Source organism: Erinaceus europaeus, chromosome 6 (genome assembly GCF_950295315.1).
Source record: "Erinaceus europaeus chromosome 6, mEriEur2.1, whole genome shotgun sequence".
Lineage (NCBI taxonomy): Eukaryota > Metazoa > Chordata > Mammalia > Eulipotyphla > Erinaceidae > Erinaceus > Erinaceus europaeus.
In genome coordinates this window covers 57183690-57202125 of record NC_080167.1, presented here as the reverse complement: position 1 = coordinate 57202125, position 18436 = coordinate 57183690, and the positions used below count along the sequence as shown (strand labels likewise).

General features: G+C 37.9%; 1 protein-coding gene across 1 annotated transcript in view; it reads right to left on the bottom strand.

Annotated features, from left to right (window-relative positions):
* Nucleotides 1-18436, bottom strand: part of PLXDC2 (plexin domain containing 2) — a 410079-nt gene that overhangs the window by 130426 nt on the left and 261217 nt on the right. The window contains exons 5-6 of the mRNA XM_060192256.1: nt 3816-3938; nt 1094-1212 (exon numbers count right to left, since the gene is read on the bottom strand). Of these exons, the coding sequence (XP_060048239.1) occupies nt 1094-1212; nt 3816-3938 (242 nt within the window). The remainder of the gene's footprint in view (nt 1-1093; nt 1213-3815; nt 3939-18436) is intronic.

Sequence of the window (18436 nt, the reverse complement as noted above, 5' to 3'; positions counted from 1 at the left end):
ATTCTCTAATTTTAGGTTAGATCTTAATACATTGTTCATTCTTTAGTTTGTCAGATTAGCAAAGTCAATCAAGCCATAAATTTTAATTCCCTTGTTTTTCCTATCAGATCTCCAATTAAGCATTTCTGCCAGCTTGAAGTAAACACTGGTCAGAGAGACTGTGGACACAGATGTTCTGGAATGCCATCACTGTTGGGCCACTGAGCCACCCACATTTTTCATATCTTGCAGCACTGAACCTACCCCTAGATGCCACAGGATTTGGTAAGGCAACAAATAAAAATATAAACAATTAGAATTGTTTTATGACAAATATTTCAAAATTTAAATCATTTTCTCTTAGAGATTTCATTACAACACCACTATATTTATGTAATAACTTTATAAAATTAGCATGTGCAATGTAAAAACAGCATAATACAACTCCCCTTCAACATTTATAATTATTATCTAAATTTTAAAATGGCTTCTATTAAATAAAGAAACCAAAATGTAATACCAATGGCAGGTAGATGGCTCAGAAAGTTGGGTATATACATGATAGAGTACTATGCAGCTATTACAAAGAAGATCATCTCCTTTGAGATAGCATGGCCAGAAACTGAAGTGTCATACTGAATGAGACAAGCTAGAAAAAGAAAGGCCAATGCTGAATGACCTCACTTGTAGACGAAATTTAAAAAACAAAATCAGTGAGGAAAAACAAAAAAGTCCTTTGCACCAAAGCAAAGGACTCTGGGAAAGGAGGGAAAGAGACTGGATGCTGAGATACTAGGATCCTGTTGTGTCTCCTAGACAGCAGTCAAGAGGAGATGAGACGCTGTGCCTGTGTGTTAAAGACTATATGGAAATCATTACCCCCTCCCCAATAAAATAATAAAGAAAATGACAAAAAGATAATTCTAAGCTCATGACTACAAAATGTCGCATGTGTGTGTGTGTGTGTGAGAGAGGGGGGGGGAGAGGGAGAGGGAGAGGGAGGGGGAGGGGGAGGGGGGAGGGGGAGAGAGAGATTGAGAGAGAGAGATACTTGGGGGTAAGACCAGCAGAGGCCTAAGTCAAGAGGGACTGAAATAATCAGTACAGCACTTACTTCTTTGTATCCAAAGATGATACGTCCATCCATGAGGAGGGTTGCCTGGAACGTGAAGCTTCCCAGGTTGTAGTTATCCTGAAGATGTACATGGTCCCACTGGACAACAAGCGCTGTGCCTATGGGAGAAATGAGATGAAGAAAGTTCGTCACTCTATTCTGATGGGGCCTGCACAAAAACATTTACCTGGTGTTCAGATCTAATACTTGGGCTATGTGAATTTTGAATGGTTAATTGGAATTCTGTTACCAAAAAGCAGTTGGGATTTTTTTTTTTTTTTTTTAAAGAACTGAGTATTCTCTCTATATCTGGTAAAATCTAACCTCATACTGAGACTAATATTGAGCCTGGTATGGGGGATTTTGCCTTAGGAAGTCTATTAATGCTAATGGGCACTGTCAGCTTAAATTTCCATGAGGCACTTCCATAATGTAGCCCAAGTGGATTGAATGAACTTCAAATACATGTGAAAAATGCAGTGAGAGAAGGGAAGACATTCAGGGAAGCTAGAACAGCTTATAAAAAGAACTGAAAATGTCTCATCCATACTCAGAATTATACTCTCTCACGCTGAAGAAATTCCTTTAACACTAATGGGAATTTTCCTTTTTGGTTCACACTGCCTGGGTTTCTGTCTTTGTTGTCTTGCTTTAAGGAAACTACAGAGTAGCTTAAAGGGCCCCAGGCCCTTTAATTTTGAAGCCTCCTAGAAATACACTGGGATGAATAATCTTCGGTATTGTATATTATGCTCTGCTGAGTCAACATGACAGCACATACTGAAAATCTATTAACAAATATATAAATCGAGACAGCAACCAATAAGAATTTATATTTCTACTTTAACCAACATTTAAAAATGTTTTTAAAGAAAACAAATGAGCAGCTTTAATTTCTGCTTAGCTCTAAATAGATAAAAAAAACACATTTTACAATATTAAATGCAGAATCATTGAGAACTTGCTGCCTTACCAGTTTTTGTGCCAGGTGGTGAAGATACTTTTTTATTATTAATAGTGAAAGTCCTTTATTACAGAATTTAGAGTCCAACTGAAATAGGGTATATTTACTTTTTTTTAAAAAATCACTCAAAAATAAAATTCAAGTCTTAATCTTATAACAAATTGTGTGAAAAAGTATACAGGGGAGATTTATTTAAATGTATTGTGATTTTAAACTAATGGTGTAAAAAACTGGTCACCAAAATCCTGTGCCCATAAATGTTCCCAGCCATGGCCTAGTAAGTGACAAAGCTTGGAAAATAAACAACTTTTATAGTCATTTTATATTTACTTAGGGTGTATTCCCAAGGTGATTATATCTGTAATTCAACATAACAAGTCTCAGGTAACTTTTCTCTCTCCTTTTTTTTTTTTTTTTTTTTTTTTTGCCTCCAGGGTTTCACGGGGCCACTAAGAATCCACTGCTCTTGGCGGCCATTTCCTATTTATTTATTTATTTGTATTGGATAGGACAGAGGGAAATTGAGAGAGGAGGGAAAGACAGAGAGGGGGAGAGAAAGATAGACACCTGTAGACCTGCTCCACTGCTTGCAAAGCGCCTCCCATACAGGAGGTGAGCCAGGGGCTCAAACTGGGATCCTTGAGCAGGTCCTTGTGCTTTATATTATGTGCATTTAATCCGGTTACCTGACCCCTCAGGTAAATTTCTATACATAGCTCTGTTTTGAGCATGTTTCCTATCTACTTAAATTTCTTTGTATCTTAGCACTTCAAAAAAAATTTTTAGAGGAAGTGCAAAAATATAACAGTTCTTAAATAATATGGGAAATTTCTGTTATGGCTAACATTCTGAATTATTTTTAATATACTTCAATGTGATGGAAATAGTTTGGGATGCATTTCTCAGAATATGTGTTTGGCTTAATTTTCCTTTCATATTTGGACATGTAAACTGGTTTCAACACACTCTTCAGAAGATTACTTTTAGCAAAAGCATAACATTTCATCAAAGTTACTGTCTCCATAATGATGTCTATGCTACTCACTAGCACATTTCTTCTTCCTTGATCACTGAGACAAGAGTAGCAATAACTGTTCATGCCAAATGCTCCCATTATTTTCAAAGATGAAATTGTCATTTGGATAAATATAATGTTATATTTTATGGAGCACAAAAATTATATCTTCAGTTAAATTTACAAAATAAATTTTCTTTCCCCAGCTGTAAATGATAAATTTTAAACAGGCTCTCTCATATTTTAAAGTCAGGGAAATGTGATTCTGTTACATGTGTTTCAATGAGCCACTAGCCTAGATCTTTACGAGATAGGTTCCTCTTATGGCACATGCAGTTTTCAAAATTTGGTATCAAAAGAGTTTTTTTTTTCTACTGGAAGATCCAAACTAACAGATTACCCCCAATTAGATATTTCAGTAAAAAAGACTTATTGCAAATAGCATAGGACTTTTTTTTTTTGCTTTGTTAAATGTGCCATGGAGAGCAGCTAGCTCATTAATTAGAGTGTTGACTATGTGTTAGTAAACAATTAACTGAGAGTGAACAAAGGGGTGATATGGGACCAAATAATTCACTGCATAAATTAACAGAGTAAAGTGTGTGTGTGTTTTTTTTTAATTTCAGAACATTTGCATTAAGCAGTTTATCAAAATCTAGTCTACTGCAAAAAGTCACAAATATATGAGTCTGATTATTAGTGAATAAAAGTATAGAGTCTATGAAATGTTGATTAATACATACCATTATCAAAATATCTGACTGTTGAGTTTCTGGACACACTGGGATCAAAATTTGCCATTAGAGGTGCTATGTACTGTGTTGCTGTTAGCATTCGATGTACGACTTCTCCAGTGTATATGAAACCTATAATAGAAAAATAAAAAATGTGTTAAGCAAAGCTCAGATAAAGTTAATATCAAACATATCAGAACATCTAAAAATAGACATAATTAGTCTCGTAAGATTGTAATATTTTGTCTACATTTAGTAATAAATTCTTATGTAGTTTGATAACATCTTCTAGACTATAAATCAGAAGTCTGTAACAAGTTAGGAATGTTTAATTGTGGGAAAGGTGGTTATATCTGTAAGAGAGTCTTACCAAACATTTAATTTGCCATTATTACTCCTTTGTTGAACATGCAAGGTCTTCCTACAAATCAATGTTTTTGTTTTGTTTTTTTGTCATTTATTAGCATTTCCTTAAACAGCAAGCTCAGTTTAGGATATTCTAGAAAGCACACAGAAAATTCCATGAATTTTTTTTTTCCTCAGTTTAAACACCCATAGGAAGACTTGCTCGACTCTCCTATTTTTCAGGTCTTTCTCAGACTAGCGCACTATTAAGAACATAAAGACTGGGAGGCGGGTGGTAGTGCAGCGGGTTAAGCGCACATAGCGTGACGCACAAGGCCCTGGCATAAGGATCCTGGTTCGAGGCCTTGGCTCCCCACCTGCAGAGGAGGTCACTTCACAAATGGTGAAGCAGATCCAGGGGCGTCTGTCTTTCTCTCCTCCTCTCTGTCTTCCCCTCCTCTCTCCATTTCTCTCTGTCCTATCCAACAACAACAGCAATAACAGCCACAACAAAGGCAACAAAATGGGACAAATAGCCTCGAGGAGCAGTGGATTTATAGTATTGGCACTAAGCCGTAGCGATAACCCTGGAGGCAAATAAAAACAAACAAACAAACAAAACCATAAAGACTATACACTTGAGAAGATGGTAAGCTTTGAAAATACACAAATGCTATTTAGAGTTATCCATGTCAGACTACCCTGGTGACTAGCTAGTAAGAGGGAATTTACTATAGAGAGCTCATCTGGAATTAACTTTTTTTTTTATTGTTGTAGTTATTGTTGTTGTTATTGATATCGTTGTTGTTGGATAGGACAGAGAGAAATGGAGAGAGGAGGGGAAGACAGAGAAGGGGAGAGAAAGACAGACACCTGCAGTCCTGCTTCACCTGCAGTCAGGCCAGGATCCTTACAGTGGTCCTTGTGCTTAGCGCCACCTGCACTTAACCCACTGTGCTACCGCCTGGAATTAACTTTTAATAGCTCCTAAATTGCCCACTTTTGATTGTTCACACTGATTTTATTTACTTTGTAGACTATCCATGGTAAACTGTTAATCCTAGACTGGTTTCTTTCCTCTAGGATCTTCAGCTGCCTGAAAGCAGAGTCTCTGTCAGAGAATGCCAGCTAATAACATTAACCTAAGAAACTTGCGATTAAGATCCTGCATAGAAATATATTTCCTTTAATCTACTAACCACTACCACTAGTACCACAGTAAAGAATAATGTATGTATAGCCCAAGGATGTAAAAATCCTACCCCATTCCAGAATGACTTTAAGTTTGCTAATTCAAAGAATGTTTCTTTGCTGCCCTTAGTCGTGTTAAAAGGCAATTTTACCAATATCCCGGGTTAGTTCTTAGTGTCCGAGGATTTAACACTAAATCCTAATGATTGGCTCTACTTAGTTCTTACATTTCTCTATTTAAAACCATAATTCCAGCAGTGACAAAATAAAAAAACAGGAGAAACTTCACAAGGCTATTGAGAGCAGGGAAGTGTAAAGAGGTGCTGAGTAAGAACCAGCAGCTACTCAAGTTAGAGTGCTCCAATGCAGCACGACTTCTCAGAAGCCTCTGCTCCATTTAGACCTTTATCTTTTTCTTTAGTTGTCTAAGGCATACCTAGTCGCAGAGACAGAAAAGTTTCATCTTTCTGGTCTTCCACATTTTGGAGTAATTTATGCAATAAACTTTCAAAATTATGTATTCATTTAAAGAGTTAAAATTATGCTTTACTCACTATGTGCTATTTAAATGGAGTTTGAAGGAAAAAAATCTGTTTTATGTATGAAAATGTCAATACCTGTGTTTCAGAGCAGACTTGTAGCAACCTCAAGTTCTTTTATTTTGTTGGATTATCCTGCTTTTATTGTTCTGTTCCAGTCTCTTTTCAATCGGAAAAAGATTATTAATTGACTCAAATTCAATTCCTTTATTGTAATTAGCAGGAACCCCTCCCCCCAAAAAAACCAGACATATATCTTCAGGTAGATGATATAATTTGATAACCTATTTAATGGTCAAATCAAGTTATTTACAGCTAAGACTAAGACACTTGGCTTTTCTGGGTCTCAGTTCACTAATCTGCCAAATGAGACAGTAATGCTGTCATTTTCATTGAGTTGAGTGTAGCCAAATGAACAGATACTTAAACATTCATAGGAAGCAACAAATTGATCTTAAGCTCTCTAATGTTTACCTCTGATATCTTTGCTATCTACTGCATACCAGCCGGTTGAAACATGCAAGAGTTGTTTATATGGTTTCCAAGATGAGTTTCAGGCCCAAATATCATATGTGTTTCTTTGCATCACCCACATAGTTTGGGCCACAGTATACCACTGACCCAAACACAAAAAAGACAACAGAGAAGAAAAATCTTTAATATCCAAAATTCTAGATTTTTATTTCTATAGAGCTTCAGAGACAGAGAGAAGGAAGGAAAGAGACAGAGAGAACAGACATGTGCAGTATTGTCCTACTGCTCATGATGCTTCTCCCCTGCAGGTTAGGGATGAGTGCTTGAAGCCACGTCCTCACCGGTAGTAACATGTGTGCTTTCTAAGATGTTAGTTACACCACCCTGTCCTGTTCTATATTTGCTTTATCTTTCTTTATATTCTTACGGAATAAATATCTTATAAAATATTAACTTCTTACTTACTGGTTGCAAAAGGTTGTTTCATATAATCAGAAGTGCCACTGTAATAAAGGCCTGTGAGAACTCAGTGAAACTTTAATGTGCAAAGGCCTACACAAAATATTTCACTTCATCATCTTTTCACTTAATATATTTGATCCCTGAGGAAAGGTTGAAGTTGACAGATATGCTTGTAGACCATTGAGAACTTAGCTAAATGTTGCCTTAGGAGTAGAAACAACACTGGTGTATTCCACCCATGCCTTCTTTATGTATGTGTTACAACCTCATACACTAATCAAATAGGTATGAAATATGTGGTCTTTTCAAATCATGAGGATTTAGAGAACAGATTCCTCATTAACCTTACATATGATCTACTCCATTTTTATTCCTGGAGAACTGAGTTATTTAGGTGGATGTTGAATGTGGTTATCATTTATAACCTCACCTTTGTGTCAGTGGGAGACAACTTGTGAGAATCAAAATTCAACTTATACTTTGCACACATGGCTTCGTGTTCACTATACTTTATCAATACAATGAACAACCAACTCCCTTTCAAATATTTGTAATTCAGTCAGCTGTTTAAATAAACCCACATGTTGAAGCAATTGTTAATTTAGAAATTAGAAGTTGTAGTAAGTTGTGTGGTAGTGAAACTGCCTGCCAGCTGCAATGCACAATGACAGGTTTCATGCAACCGACTCCAAGACTTCACAGTTCACTGTGAGGAGACTGCTTGGTATTCTCATTAGATGGCTGAGGGAAAAGATGATGAGGAGGAAAGATTTCTGAAGTTTACGTGAGCTTACTAGGAGTTGGCTCCTAGGAAACAGTATATAACATTGTCTGTCACCAAATATTATCTCTTTATAGTTCTAACCAGTTGTCGAAGTAAAATATGTCTAATGCATAATTAAACAAAAACATGCATCAGAATATATCACATCTCATAGGCTCCTTTATCCCACTGATGAGATTCCAGATCACAACAGAGTCATACTTTGAGAGGAAAAGGACAATAAAAAGCAACCTGACTATTGGTTAGTCTAACCCTATGTACAAGTCACCATGTTATAGCATCATATGTTCATACACAGTGAATCAAGAACTTGGTGATTTGACTACTTATTTGTTTATTTATTTTTAAATAACAGTCATTCCCTGACCCATCTTGGACAGAGCTAGAAGGAATTATGTGAAGTGAGCTAAGTCAGAAAGATAAAGATGAGTATGGGATGATCCCACTCATCAACAGAAGTTGAGGAAGAAGATCTGAAAGGGAAACTCAAAGCAGAACTTGACCAAATTGTAAGTAGGGCACCAAAGTAAAACCCCTGTGGTGAGGGGTAGACATGCAGCTTCCTGGGCCATAGAGGGTGGGAGTGGGTGGGAGGGATGGGTCACAGTCTTTTGGTGGTGGGAATGGTGTTTATGTACACTCCTAGTAAAATGTAGTCATATAAATCACTAGTTAATTAATATGAGAGGGGGAATATTAATTGTATGTCTCGAGGTTTTTCAAAACACAAACTGAATCTTTTTAATATATAGGCTGTGTATTTGATATGCAGACTCTCTCAAAAGCCTAGACCAAGTAGATCAGAAGCAACCAATAGCACAGCTATATACAAGATACTGGGTACTGTACAGCAAACCCAAACAAAAGGACTTTTCAAAGTTAACCCAATTACCAATTAATGTGCTGATAACATTAACTATCCATTGTCTTTTTGAACCCTAAGACAGCAGGAACCTCACATCTCCACTATAAAGCCTCTACTTCCCCCAGTCCTGGAACCCTTGGATAGGGCTCACTTTCCCGTATGCTTCTCCCAATCCATATCAAATAATATTGCATCTACCGATCACAACCTAACCAACGCAACGATTGCCACCTCAATATGCTTCACCTCAGACTGTGTCCAGAGACTTCACATGTGGAATGACAACCCTTCAGCTTCATTACTCAGGTGAGACCTTTCCTTTCGTAGTATACTCTAATTCCATGTCAGGTGGTTCACTTTCTAACAAAGTCCCAAAACCTAGATATACACCAGTTTCTGTGAGAGAGAGCTTATGTTCACACGTATCCATAAACTACTGCAAAATATATACCTGAAAGCAGAAGTACACTAGAGTTTGCAGTGAGTACCCCCCTAACACTTCCTCTCCACTATTCCAAGCTTTGGGTCCATGACTGCTCAACAATTTGTTTGGCTTTGTATGTTAACTCTCTTTTCAGTCACCAGGTTCCAGATGTCATCAGGATGCCGGCCAGGCTTCCCTGGATTGAAGACCCCACCAATGTGTCCTGAAGCTCTACTTCCCCAGAGACCCACCCTACTAGGGAAAGAGAGAGGCAGACTGGGAGTATGGACCGACTAGTCAACGCCCATGTTCAGCAGGGAAGCAATTACAGAAGCCAGACCTTCTACCTTCTGCAACCCACAATCACCCTGAGTCCATGCTCCCAGAGGGATAGAGAATGGGAAAGCTATCAGGGGAGGGGGTGGGATATGGAGATTGGGTGGTGGGAATTGTGTGGAGTTGTACCCCTCCTACCCTATGGTTTTGTTAATTAATCCTTTCTTAAATAAAAAAGAAAAAAAAACTGTATACTGGGGGTTTGTTACAATCAGATTTTTTGATGTATATGTAACAGCTTAAGGTCTACAGGTGGGAGGTACTGGCTGCTAGATTAACCATGAAACTGGATTGGCATAAGTACCCTAGATAAGGGGAGAAGGCACAAATACACTTAGACAAATTTCTTCAAGACAGTAAAAGATAATCACATTGACAATCACTTATTTCATTAAGATTTGCCATTTTAGTAGCCTACAGAAAACTTTAAGTATACTGTGGTATGGATGACATGTGCAATGTATTCTTGTCAACATTTGCATTTAACTAGTGCTGTATAAATTGATAGAACTAAGTTTTTACAATGGAGGCCAAAACATTAAATGGAGAAAGAAAAGATCATTCAACAAATGATGTTGAGAAAGCCGGGTTATAGAATGTAGAAAAATGAATCTGGACCACCACATTTTACCACATATGAAAATAAGATCCAAATGAATAAATGATTTGGGTATTAGGTCAGAAACTAATACTTTTTAGGAAAAACTGGCAGAATTCTTTTCAATGTAAATGTTAAAAGAATAATTCTGACAACTCATGTCCAAATGCAAGGAAAACAAAAAGAAAAAGAAATCAGTGGTACTACATCAAACTGAGAAACATCTGCACAGCAAAAGGAACCATAATCAAAACTTCCCATGGAATGGGAGACTACGTTTACATGCCAGACATCACACAAGGGGATAATAACCAAAATACATAAAGAATTAAGCAATAAAAAATTTTGTTGATCATGAAGGAGAGGCCATAGGCAGAATTTTCTCTAAAGAAAGACCAAAAGGGCAATCAGACGTGAAAAATTCCTCAAAGTCACTGATGATCAGGGAAATGCAAATAGAAATAACAATGAGATACTATTTTACACCTGTGAGAAAGTCAAATGTTAGAAAAGACTGAAACACCAGTTGTTGGAGAGGTTATGGGGGAAAGGAACTCTCCTCTACTACTTGTAGGAATGAAAATTGGCGCAACTCCAGTGGAAAACTGTCTGAAGACTCGTCAGATCACTAGAAATACATCTACCCTATGACCAAGCAATTCCTCTCCTGGTGATTTATTTATCCATAGGAAACAAAGACACTTAGCCAAAGAGATCTAGCACATCTATACCTTAGCAGCACAATTTGTAATAGCACAAACTTGGAAGCAACCCAGATGTCCAACAACAGATGAGTGGCTAAGAAATACATAAGGAAAATGAAAAACCATACAGCTGTCAAAATGATCAAACTTGGGGGCTGGGTGGTAGTGCATCAGGTTAAGTTCACATAGTTCAAAGCTCAAGGATCCTGGTTTGAACCCCAGGCTCCCCACCTGCAGGGTGGTCGCTTTACAAGCGGTAAAGCAGGTCTGCAGGTGTCTATCTTTCTCTCTCCGTTTCTATCTCCCCCTTTCTCAATTTCTCTCTGTCCTATCTAACAACAATTATAGCAACACAACAATAACAACAACAACAACAATGGGAAAAATGGCCTCCAGGAGCAGTGGATTTGTACTGTAGGTATTGAGCCCCAGCAATAACCCTGTAGGCAAAAAAAATAATAATAATAAAATAAAAGTCTTCTGCTCTGCCAAATCTTGGACAGAATGAAGGTATCATGTTGAGTGAGATAAATCAGAATGAGGAGGACAAATACCAAGTGATCTCACTCATAGGTGAAACTTAAGAAGCAAGGACTTTAAGGGAAAACATAAGGTGAAACTTGGTCTGGGGTTGGTATATTGCACCAATGCAAAGGACTTTGGGGAAGGAGAGTTAGGGATTCATTGGAAAGACTCTAAAGTCCTGGAATATGATGGTGGTGGAAAAGGACTGAGGTTGGGGGAAAAGGTATCTTGCAGACATCTATCCTGGGAGAATGAATGGTTTTATCTATATGTCAACAACTGTGATGTAAACTATTAATCCCCCAATAAAGTAGAAAAAATAAATCAATAGAGCAGATGTATTCAAAGAAGAGTTTCTTTCCAACTTCCATGTGGACCTTTCTTTGGCATAAACTAAGACAGTATAAGTATTGACATAATGCTAAACAAACTCAATTACTACATAAACAAATATATAAAGTAGAAAAGTACAAATGTCATAGATAGGAGTCTTGGTTCTGAGGGGGCTCCAACTCAGTTCAATCACACAAATACAATGGCCTAAAACCAAAAATGTCACTGGATATCAACGTATGGCTTAATGACAACATAAAATGGAGTTGCAGTGCAGAGGAGGATCAAATACATGGAACTGAAGTGCTAAGCAAGATATCCTTGTCAGGCACAAAGTAACTGATTACAGAATGACAAGAACCACTTGAAATGCAAGTGAAGGGAGGGGCACTGTGAAAACCAAGAAGAAATCTTTTGATCTTCATCAGTGAACAATGGTTTCTCACTAAGTGAAAGACTAACTGTGAGAATATCCAGTAAAGCAAGATCTAATCAAATGTTGTAAAGACGTATTAGAAAATATCTGAATGCATGGGTTAGTATCACTTTTTTGAGTATTATTTCTTTCCCAGAATATTTGTTTCCTAAGAAAATTAATTTTGTTGAGAAGAGGCACACTGGGACCTGCAAAATTTACAAAAATATGTGGAAACTCATTACATTAAAAAGATTGTGGGAAGTACACTTATCGTAAGATTTACCTTCTTGGGCAAGGCAGTGGTACACCTGGTAGAGTGTGTTTGCTAACGTGGAAGGACCAGGGTTCAAACACCTACTCTCTTGAGGGATAACGAATAGGAAAACTACCAGAGGAGGGGATGGGATATGGAGAACTAGTGGTGAGAATTGTACCCTTCTTATCCTATGGTTTTGTTAATGTTTTCTATTCCCTTTTGTTGCCCTTGTTGTTTTTTTATTGTTGTAGTTATTATTGTTGTTATTACTGATGTCATTGTTGTTGGATAGGACAGAGAGAAATGGAGAGAGAAGGGGAAGACAGAGAGGGGGAGAGAGAGACAGACACCTGCAGACCTGCTTCACTGCCTGTGAAGCGACTCCCCTACAGGTGGGGTGCCAGTGGCTCGAACCAGGATCCTTGAGCTGGTCCTTGCGCTTTGCGCCACATGCGCTTAACCCGCTGCGCTACCACCTGACTCCCAAATGTCTCCTTTTTTAAATAAATAAAAAATAAATAAAAAAATACTATCTTAGGTTTTTTTTTTTTTTGCTTCCAGGTTTATCACTGAGGCTTCATGCCATACTACAAATCCACTGCTCCTGGAGGCCATTTTCTCATTTTGTTGCCCTGGCCGTGGTTGTTATTGTTGTTATAGCTGTTGTTGTTGTTGTTGGACAGGACAGAGAGATATTGAGAGAGAAGGAGAGAAAGATAGACACCTGCACACCTGCTTCACTGCTTGCGAAGTGACACCCCTGCAGGTGGGGAGCTTGGGGCTTGAACCAGGATCCTTATGCCTGTCCTTGCACTTTGCGCCATGTGCGCTTAACTCTCTGAGCTACCACCCAACCTCCCCTCTCTTAGTTTTTGAAAAGACTTATTATTTTTTTTTTATGGAAAACAGAAAATGACCAGCAAAATGCTCAGCTATGACTTACAGTGGTGCCAGGAATTGGACCTGTGGCCTCTGAGGCACCAGACATATCAGTCCAATGTGTCTCTCTGTGCTATCTCCTCAGGCTCCCTCTTAAGTTTTCCCATGCATGATTGTACACTTTTTTGTAGGTACAATATTGTACACAGAAGACCTAACATTTATCCATCTCGTATAACTGAAAATTTACACCCCATGAGCAGCAATTTACCCATTTCTGTTCCCTGGTTCCTGACCAACCACCTTCTCTGCTTCCATGAGCAAGACTATTTTAATTACATTTTTTTTTTAATGAGTGAAATCATGCATCTGTCAGCCTGTGACTAAATTACCTCACTCCATATAAAGTCTTTAAGTTTTATCCACTTGGTTATAGGGTAAGAACTCTTTGAGGCTAAGAAATATACCATTATTTTTTTTTTGTCCATTCACCTGTCATTGGACATTTAGATAGGTTTTTTTTATGTAAATAATGCTTCCAAGAACATGAAAGTGCAATTTCTCTTCAAGATTGTGATTTCAATTATTTTGGATAAACAGGCAGAAGTGGGAGACTAGGATGGTAGTTCTATTTTTACATTTTCATATGGTAGTTCTATTTTTACATTTTTGAAGACACTCCCGATTGTCTCCCACAGCAGCTGCAATATTTACATTCTCACTCAACATCAAAAAATGTAATATATAAAACAAACATTAACAAACGGAAGGGAGATAGACAGGAATACAATAATAGCAGGCTTCTAACTTTAATTGTGGGTACAGCATTCAGAAAGAAAAGCAGTTAAATTTGAATAACACTAGAGGCCAAATAAATCAAAAACAGCAGGAGGGTACACATTCTTCTGAAGTACACGTGGAAAATCCTTTTCGGCAGATGACATATTAGACTACAAAAAAAGTCTTAACTAATTTAAGAAAATTTAAGCATCAAGCATCTCTTCTAATTACAATTTTCTGAAACAAGAAATTAATAGTAGACAAAAAACTAGACAACTTATGAGTATTTGGGGATTAAACAATATACTCTTGATTATTTAATGACTCAAAAAAGAAGTCAGCAAGAATTAGTAGTGCTTTTGTCATATTTCATGGGTTTTTTTTGTATATTGTGCCTTCTTTTTCATCTGTTTTAATATCTGTCTCATTTCCCTTTATTTTAAAATGACAGAAGGAATTTATCAATGAGATAAAAGTATTTTATATGAAAAAATGCTCCAAGTCACTGTCAGAGAAATGCAAACAAAGACAACAAGAAGATACCACTTCATCCCTGTAAGAATGTCATACATCAGAAAAAGCAGCAGCAACAAATGTTGGAGAGGTTGTAGGGAAAGGGAAACCTTCCTGCCCTTCTGGTGGGAATGCCAATTGGTCCAACCCCTGTGGAGAACAGTCTGGAGAACCCTAAGAAGGCTAGAAGTGAACCTACCCTATGACCCTACAATTCCTCTCCTGGAGTTATATACTAAGGAACCCAACACATCCATCCCAAAAGATCTGTGTACACATGTGTTCATAGCAGCACAATTTGTAAAAAACCTAGAAGCTCAGGTGTACAACCAGAGCTGAGTGGCTGAGCAACTTGTGGTCTGTATACACAATGGAATACTACTCAGCTATTAAAAATGGTGACTTCACCTTCTTTACCTCATCTTGGATGGAGCTTAAAGGAATCATGTTAAGTGAGATAAGACAGAAACAAAAAGATGAATATGAGATGAGCTCACTCACAGGCAAAAGTTGAAAAACAAGATCAGAAGAGAAAACACTGAGCAGAACTTGGACTGGAGTTGGTACTCTGGAGGGTTGCTATTTTAATTCTGACTTATCTTTAAAATACACTTAAATATTCTTTTTCAGAATAAACTCAAATTATTTTTTGCCTGAAAGAAGATATGAGAGTGAAAAATTACTGATAACAATCATCATTAAAGTAAGAAATCTATAGACAAGATGATACTTTCCCAGATAAAATAATTCACCAGATCTCTTTAGAGTTCAGCTTAGGAACATGGGGTAGAATGCCCTAGAAGAAGAAAGTCTCTGGTATAATGAGCTTTTAATGTTTTCAGTGTATGACTGAAGATATAATTTAATGTATCAGCCCAAGAGAGGAGTTGCTTTTTCAATAAAGGATAAACAATATCTAAAATGCTCACATAGCAAATTTATAAGGGGACACTTAAAGCCACAGCAGTAATTCCCATCAGAAAGAGCAATGTGGTAGCTTATAAAAATGATGCATTATAAAAATTTATGGCATACTATGTCATGGAGACATCGCCCAAAAATCAATAGTTACTTCCAAATACATCTTGGAAGCAAGATATTCACATGAACCGGTAAAAGCAGAAATTTGGAGAACATTAGCATGTATCTTACAAGGACACAGAAATGTAAATATTGCACCCTCCTTGCTTTATGGATTAGCATGTCAAGTCGGATAGGTAGAATCTTTTTCTCTTTTTAAGTTGACAGTGTATTGTCATAGTGTTATGAAAGACTCAAATTTTTTTTCTCCTCTACAATATGATTAAGAGAGTTGTTGATCTAAGTGCATTTTCTCACTTATGTGCAATTTTTACCACTTCAGATTGAGAAACAGAGAGAGGTCAGAGAAAGAAGGAGCAACCAAAAACATGATGTCACAGAAATTAAAAAAAAATGGTCTTGAGACCCCTTTTGAAAGGAGTGGGCTGTACAATCAAACGATACCACGGAGAGCAGTTAATAGGAAGTTCTAATCAGGCCATTCATTGTTATTGCTTATGACAACGTATCACAGGAGAGAACTGGTGAAAGGTAGTGGTGGAACAGCTCCAAGTGCCAAGGCATGTCAGTTCCTGGTTTGGATGGCCCAGCAGCAGTTCATCTTACCTGCATCGGAATTTTTCCCTGTACCAGTGGCATTCCCATGTGGCACTGAATTCACACTTGGGCTGCAAGGACAGCGAGGCAGGAACACTGCCCAGCCAATATATATCTGGTCTTGTTCTGATCTCCATCATTTGTTTTATACATAAAAACAAAAATCCTCGAACCTTTTATTTTTCTTAAATCATCACAAATTTTTTTTTAACACTCAAAAGTTTGTTTTTGCTCATTACTAAGTCTTTACCACTCCAGGCCAACTTTTTTGCTTTTTCAGATGAAGAGAGACAGACAGAGGTAGAGAGCGAAAGACATCACAGTACTAAAGCTCCCTCCAGAGCAGTGAGTGCTCGAAGTATGTTGCCAACCCAACACTCAGAATTTTTTTATTATATTTATTTTTTATTTACTGGATAGAGACAGCCAGAAATCAAGAGGGAAGGGGGTGATAGAGGAGAGACAGAGAGACACCTGCAACACTGTTTCACCTCTTGCAAAGCATTCCCCTTGCAAGTGGGGACTGGGGGCTCGAACCTGGGTCTTTGTGTACTGTAACATGTATGCTCAACCAGGTACACCACCACCCGGCCCCTCTCAGAATTTTTTATCCACTAGTCACCAGATTTTTTTTTTTTTTTTTTTTGCCACCAGGGTTATCTCTGGGGCTCAGTACCTGCACAATGAATCCATCATTACCAATGGCCACTTTTCCATTTTTCCATTTTTTTTTTCCATTTCTATGTCTTATTTGATAGGACAGAAGAGAAACTCAGAGGGGTGAGAATACAGTGAAGGAGGAAGAAAGCCACCTATAATCCTACTTCACTACAGTGACGGGAACATTGGCCGCACTCTGCAGCTGGGGAATGGGGGCACCACCAGAACTTTCTATCGTGAATTTAATATCCACTGAATATTTAAAAATAGGTTATGAAGTTGCATGGCACAAAACCTACATATAAAATATTGTATCACGACCCTCTCCAAAGGGAAGCTGGGTCATTTGTGCTCTGCTACTTGAGGAAGACTGGTCCTGAAATGAGTGCAGCCAAGAATGTTCCCAGCATGAACTGAAAGACTCAAAGTTACACAAGCTCCTGTGCTAAATATACATATACACACACATGCCCTGGGTCAGATCGATGGGTAAATGGTTACTTATATTTATATATTTTCTTTGAATTTGGCAGCTACTCTTTGTCCTTAATCCAGCTTTCTAACCCTACTCTCAACTCTGACACCATCTTCTCAGACAATATTTTTAGTTCACCTACAGGTTAGCTATCTAAAGCAAATAATTACTAAATTTACGGGCCCTAAGAACATACCTAAAATAAACTTCCTAGCTTCTAGCCATCCTAATATCCCTATTCACATTAGGCAGATGATGTCAACAATGTGCCTCACTTCTCCAGAATGAACCTCACCTCTCCAGAGCCCTGTCCCACTAGGAAAAGATAGAAACAGGCTTGGGGTGTGGATAACCTGCCAGTGCCCATGTCCAGTGGAGAAGCAATTACAAAGCTCAGATCTCCCATTTCTGCACTCCATAAAGAATTTTGGCCCATACTCCCTGAGAGGGGAAGAAATGGCCAGAGGGCTCTGAATTCCATCAGGACCTGGAGAGACCAGAGGAAAAAAGGACATTGGAAAGTAGTAACAGATACAGGTGTGACACAGAAAGGAAGAGAAGGCAGGGTCATAGAAAAATGTGCAAATATATATATTTACATATATAAATCAAACATTTACAATATATTAAATGCCAATTATATATTAACAGAGTGATAAGTAAAGAAAAAGTTGTATGTTAGATATCTGAAAGGTAAAAGTAGAAAGATTCAGAGACTAGGGACAAATATGAATTTGGAAAAACACCAAATGACATAACCTTTATTAAAAATAACAGTGATTTAAGATTTCCTCTAATTTTATTTTTTATTATCTTTATTTAGCTAGAATAAAGGATGCATTGGGATGCATTGGATCGACCTTCTCGTGGTGCATCCCGTGAGTACCCATTTATTGGGGAAACTGACGATCCTTCCTAGCCGACTGAATCCACATGGATCCCAATCACTTTCAAAGCCAGCAACAAGCAGACATCAGGCTCAACCTGATGCTGTTGACTGGCTACGGAAGAAGGGCAAACGCTAGAAGAAGAAGAAGCTAGAAATCAAGAGGGAAGGGGGGATAGAAAGGAAGAGAGAGAGAGAGACATCTGAAGCCCTGTTTCACCACTTATGAAGCTTTCCCCCTGCATGTGGGGACCAGGGAATTTCCTTGCACATTGTAATTTGTGCTCTCAACCAGATGCACCACTACCCACCCCCAGATTTCCTCTACTTTTAATATTGATAATAGCCTGCACTGATATTTTTTCAAATACCAATGAACTGGTATGACTCCTGTTTGTTATTATAGCATTTCACCTGACATAGATAGCTATTCTTCTTAATTGTTACTAACTTCTTTCTCTTCATCACATGATGCACATGCACAGTCTACTGTGCACAGGGCTATGGAGAGAGGACAAGAGATGTACTGGACTGCTACTAAACAT